Source organism: Sceloporus undulatus, chromosome 1, assembly GCF_019175285.1.
Source record: "Sceloporus undulatus isolate JIND9_A2432 ecotype Alabama chromosome 1, SceUnd_v1.1, whole genome shotgun sequence".
Classification (NCBI taxonomy): Eukaryota; Metazoa; Chordata; class Lepidosauria; order Squamata; family Phrynosomatidae; genus Sceloporus; species Sceloporus undulatus.
The window spans coordinates 21,945,916-21,951,621 of NC_056522.1; the positions used below are offsets into that span (position 1 = coordinate 21,945,916).

Sequence of the window (5,706 nt, forward strand, 5' to 3'; positions counted from 1 at the left end):
GTCTAAGAATAATGCCAAAATGTCCTCCATTTTGATCATGCCTAAAAACATGCATTTATATTAACATTTTTAAAAAAAAACCTCATTTTTTGCGTGTCCTCCATTTTTATAAAAATGTGTCCTACATTTGAAAATGTTGCCCTACATTTGCCCTACATTTGTCCCGGTTTGGAGGTCCTCACTTATGGCAACCCTAGGCCACTAGTTAATCTATACTTTGGGTCATGGACAAGTTATCTTTTAGCCTCATCAGGTCTCTTTACTGTGGTACTCTGTGACCACTTGCAACAACCTCCATGGTGTCTTTTCAAAATACCAGGCTGTGGACTCCTGTGTGTCAATATCAATTTTAAAAAAGTTTAAAGGTGCTCAGATTAAGTAGCAGATTAAAAAAAATCCTTAAATTGTTTGTGGACATTAAATTCCTCCATGCACAGAGAGGGTTTAATGTGAATCAACTGAGCCGCCATTTCCATGACTGCAACTGAATCAATAGTACTTTTTTTTTAAAGTCTGAAAAGACAGTTATAATGTTTGCCTCAGTTTGCCTTTGATCCTTTCAGCGACTTTATTAATTTGATATTCTTGGATGATTCTCAATACATACATTTGATGGCCGGATGTTACATTTTCATACATTTGTTACCATCCAAATGTTAGAATATTTGACATACCTGTGCTGTAAATGCTTTTGAAAGCACTCCACTACAGCGGCAAGATACTCTGAAGCTGATGCAACTGTTACTTTCAACAGAATCTTCTTGGAGAAGTTCAGGAGTCTTTTCTAGAAATGATGGGTCCTGTGACAAGACACTGTCTTCATGAGCCTCGGATAAGTCACATCTTTGCTGGTTTTCCATTTGATTTTCAGCAGGAACTGTCTCTAGTACCAGTCTTCCCTTCTGTTTTTTATTTTTGATATTTATCTCATCTTCCATTTTCCGTTTTTGAGAATCTGGGTATTTTTGAGACATGTCTTCTAGTTTTGCCTCCTGATCATGAAGACTTTTCCAAAAAGTAACAATATCCAGCCAACAGCTGGGATTCTCATTTACAAGATTTTGAATATCATAAATCACTTTTCCTGAAATAAAAGTATAATCTTAACTGAAGTCATAAAAACCTTTTAGCACACATTCTTTAATATCACATACCAATAAACCATATATTTTAAAGTATTGATTTCATGGGGTGTTTCTTTAGAGAAGAAAAACCAAAACTGATTCCTGAGATCAACATTGCTTTCCTACATATCCAGATCTCCCATTGCCTAACATGTCACAGTATTTCTTACCAAGGCATGCTCTGCTTTAATATGGGGCAGGTTAAGCACAGTCCCAAGACATTCTTATGACCCACCTTACGCTTCATTTACAAAAGCAAGTACAGCACAACCACACCAAGCACCGGCTTGTGACCCACGGTTTGAGCTTCTGTGGATGTCAAACCCCAGCTTTCTGAATGGGCATGCACATGCGGTAGCGCAAGCAGGAGCACATACCCATTGAGAAGAATGGAACTTAAGGTCCTGCTTTTTTTACTATCCGCAGCAGGATCTGGAACAGATCCCTTGCAGGTAGCAAGGGCTCACTGTACATTTCTATACCACTTATCAGTTCATTTAAGCACTCCCTAAGTGATTTACAATGTGCACGCTAACTGCCTCCAATAAGCTGGGTACTCATTTTAGTGACCTCAGAAGGATGCCAGGCTGAGTTGACCCTGAGCCCCTGGCTGTTACTGAACTCACAACCTTGTGGTTTATGAGTGAGTGGCTGCAGTACAGGCACTTAACCACTGTACCACCAGGGCTTCATTTGTCATCATCAGCAAACTGTACAGCCAAAAATCAGCAGCAGCACTGCAGAAAACACCACCAACTACATCAACATTCTCAGTCTTTCTAGAAAGGAAAAAAAATATGCCCCTTGGTCAGACTCCTTCATCAAGAAATCTGCCACTTTTGTTGCTAGTCTTGAAAGGTACATTTGTCATCTTTATAGCCAGTGGTGTTACTCCATTTGGTGTCACCTGTAATGGGTGCCTGGAAAAATCTCTCTCTCACTCTCTCTGTGAACTGCCCCTTTACCTCTAAGTGCCTAGATCACTTGCCCCCACCCCAGCCATATCGCTGCTGAAGGGGACAGTCTAGAGGTCCCATTCAGAATCCGACATGGCTGCTGCACCAGACTTTGAATTGAAGGCATGGCATCTCAGAAGCAGCTTGCTGAGTGGGATGCCACAGCAGCCTCTAGAGGTCCTTTTTAGAGTCCGGTGGTACTGTGGCCTCCAGAGGGTCCATTCACAGTCTGGTGTGGCTGCTGGGAGAGTGAGAAAGAGAGGCATGCCCTTTCTGACTCATCCAGCAGTTGCGCCAGTCCCACCAGGTGTACATCGGGCAACATCCGCCTCTGGGGTGTCACCCAGTGCAGTACACACCCTAGTGACGCCTCTGTTTATACCTTGCCTTTCTTGTAAGTAATTCCATGTTGTATTTTAGTGTTCTCTTCACCCACATGGGTACATGGGGTCTCCAGATAGTTCCTTTCCCAAAGGCAATAAGCAGGGTTCATAACTGAATGGAAATTTTAAACAGGTTAATCCATTCCCACAGATTAGTCCATCCAACCTTTTTCACAAAGTGAGAGAGGAATGACATAGGGAGACACTCTCATCAAGGAAAGTAAGAGAAGAAAAGCCTTCCTTAGACCACTAATAAGAATATAGTAAAAATTTACCTTTATTTCTTGAGATGGCAAGTGGAGGGTATTTATTCAGCAGCAGAAATAATCGCTCAGCAGACTTCAGCTTCTTCAACATAATCAAGTCAGCTCCAGTTGTGAAGAAAACTTTTCCTGACACATATTCTATCTACCTTGACAGAGAACGTACACTGATGACACAATAAATCTGAAAAATTTCAAAACTTATGCACAATAATTATTTGCTTGACTTCCTCAAAGAAACTCACATTACAAAAAGTATAAGTAGAATTGAGAGATCTTGTAGCACTTTTGAGACTAACTGAAAGGGTAATTGACAGCATGAGCTTTCACAGACTTCAGTCTACTTCCTCAGATGCATTTGGTGGAGTGGAAGCCAGGCCCAGTTTGAGCAAAAGATGTCTTCCTTTGTCTCTTCCTTATCCTTCTCACTGGACATCTGGTGGTGAATGGTCCTGCGATGGCAGTGTAGGGACAATATAGCATGAATCAAGTGTCTAGTGTTCTCTAACAGATTTAACATCTCCAATTGATTTTTTCCTCCTGTTTGGTTTGGACCATCTTGCCTGATGAAGAAGCCCATGGAGCTTTGAAAGCTTGCAACAAGTATACTGCATTCTGGTTGGCCAATAAAGGTATCGCGGATGGATTTCTGATTTAAGATCACCCGGAAGCCTTGTATCATATTAGTACTCAGGTATGCATTAAGAACAAAAAGGCTAACAGCAACCTATGCTACTACAGCATACTGAATACAAAGAAATGATCCTCTAGACTAGAATTTGTTGGATGACAACTTTGAGCAGCCCATGGCATTTGTGTTATGGTTTGCCACTGCTTTCCTCTGGAATATAGCCTACAGTACCTGCCATTCCTTGGAGGTCCCACATCCAGTTACTAACCATGCTGGACCATGCTTAGCAACCAAGATCAGTCAGGATTTGTTACCTTCAAGGTGTGTGTGTGCGTGTGCGTGTGTGTGCATCATATCTAGTCCCTTGACTTATACTGACCCCATGAATTTCATAGGTTTTTCTCAGGCATGCAATACTCAGAGGTGGTTTTGCCTTAGGCCACTCTTCATATTTCCCATGGTTACTGTTATTTGATAATCCTATGAATGAGAGACAACCAAGATCCTTGATCATTACCTGCACTGCTCAGGGTTTGCAAACTCAGGGCCATGGCTTCCACAACTGAGTAAATCCACCTGCAGTGTTATCTCCCACTTTGCCTTTACGAAGCATGATATTGCCCTAGGTTATATTATTATTATTATTGTGTTGCTTTTGACGCATCAAGGAGCTGTTAGGCCTGATTCCCTGCTTTGGTTTTGATTGTCTGTAACAGATCTCTTTCTTCTCAAAAGCCCATGCTGTCAACTTCTTTCTTTCAGTTAGTCTCAAAGTGGCTACAAGATCTCTTTGCATATTGATTTTACAGACTTGAATTCTTTCTTTTTAGTTTGGTTTTCCTATTGTCTGAAGGGTCTTGTCTTCCCATCTGCTTTTCTACCTCATTCCCTCCACACATCCTTTTACTCTTCTCCTCATTCTTTATCTCCCTTTTTAGTTGTTGCTAATGGTTTCACAAAAAAGTGCAGATTTAATTTACCTCAGAGCAACTGGATGGAGCTGCAGTCCCCCAAAAACTGGAGAGCTGCACGATTCCCACCCTCTCTGACCCAAAGCTTGAGGGTACAAAAAAGATGGTCTATTATCCAGGAGAAGTTAAATATCTTTAGAGAAGTGCCAATAAATTATTAGAACTCAAAATCTTCTTAAATTGAATAGAAAGGCAGACAGGCATGGACAGGTTTCTGACTTTATTCATAAATGAGATTTATTGCAACAAAGGCCTGCTGCAGTTGTCTGGTTTGAATGACTGAGCCATTTATGAACAAACATGAATTCTAGCCCAACTACTCTACTTACCCTTATTGGGACTCATTGGTACAAAAGTTAAAGGGACAATATGATTTAAAAGCATACACAAATGTGAGCATTGAATAGAATTAAACTATTACAGTATTAAAAGCTAAGGTCCAAAACATGCTGCAGGAATAATTCAGTTTGAGACCTCTTTAACTGCCCTGGCTCAATGCTAGGGAATTCTGGGAAAATAGAATAATGATTCTATTTTATACTGTTGTATTGTTGTATTTTTACCCATATTGTACGCCGCCTCGATCCTGACAGAGAGGCGGGATATAAATAATATCTTATTATTATTTTATTATTATTAAATTTACACAGTGCTGTACGTGATCAATTAAGTTAAAAACAGAGACCTGCCTGAGGCATGCAATCTAAAGTATACAATTATAAGGGTAATACATTTTAAAATACAAAGGTGAAATATATTGGGAAACAGGATAAAATAAGGGTAGAGCTGGACTTGGCTCACCCCAAGTGTAAACCCAGGACTTAGGCCGACACCACTTTAACTGAAATGGCTCAATGCTATGGGATGCTGGGAACTGTAGTTTCATGAGACACTTGCCAAAGAGCTCTGGTATCACAACAAACTACAGTTGTCAGGAGACACACACACACAGAGTATATATTGTTCCTCTCCTCGGAGGTTTGCAAACAACGCCTCCTCCTCCTCGTCGTCGTCTTGAGTTCTCCGTGGCCCAGCCGGGACTCGAACTGTAGACTCCGCACTCCACAAACCCTGAAACCACACACACACACACACATACACACCGCTGGCTCCCTTTTGTTCATCGTATTTATGTCGAAACAATGCGGCCAGAAGAAGCGTGAGGAGGAGGGCAGAAATGGCGCTCACCTCCGTGGCGCCTAGGCGGGACCGCACTTCCCTCAGGAGGAAGGCCTCCATCCCGCGTCCCGCGGTGCAGAAATAGCGGGCATGGCGGCGGGAAGAAGGCCTCTCTGAGGAGGAGGAGGCTCCGTCAGACATGGCGGACTATTGTCGCCTGTGAGGAAATGGCGGGTGAGGCCTGTAGGGGGCAATATTT

The 5,706-nt window shown here is 41.9% G+C and overlaps 1 protein-coding gene across 5 annotated transcripts in view; it reads right to left on the bottom strand.

Annotated features, from left to right (window-relative positions):
- The window catches only part of THUMPD2 (THUMP domain containing 2), a 23,593-nt gene extending 17,918 nt beyond the window's left edge, over positions 1-5,675 (bottom strand). For 2 of the 5 annotated variants that reach the window (XM_042465776.1, XM_042465796.1), the window contains exons 1-3: positions 5,517-5,675; positions 2,739-2,871; positions 675-1,102 (exon numbers count right to left, since the gene is read on the bottom strand). In XM_042465776.1, coding sequence (XP_042321710.1) covers positions 675-1,102; positions 2,739-2,871; positions 5,517-5,648 — 693 coding nt within the window. In that variant the 5' untranslated portion in view covers positions 5,649-5,675. The remainder of the gene's footprint in view (positions 1-674; positions 1,103-2,738; positions 2,872-5,516) is intronic. The other 3 variants (XM_042465785.1, XM_042465805.1, XM_042465813.1) reach the window with 2 other exon arrangements.
- Positions 5,676-5,706: the final 31 nt, after the last annotated feature.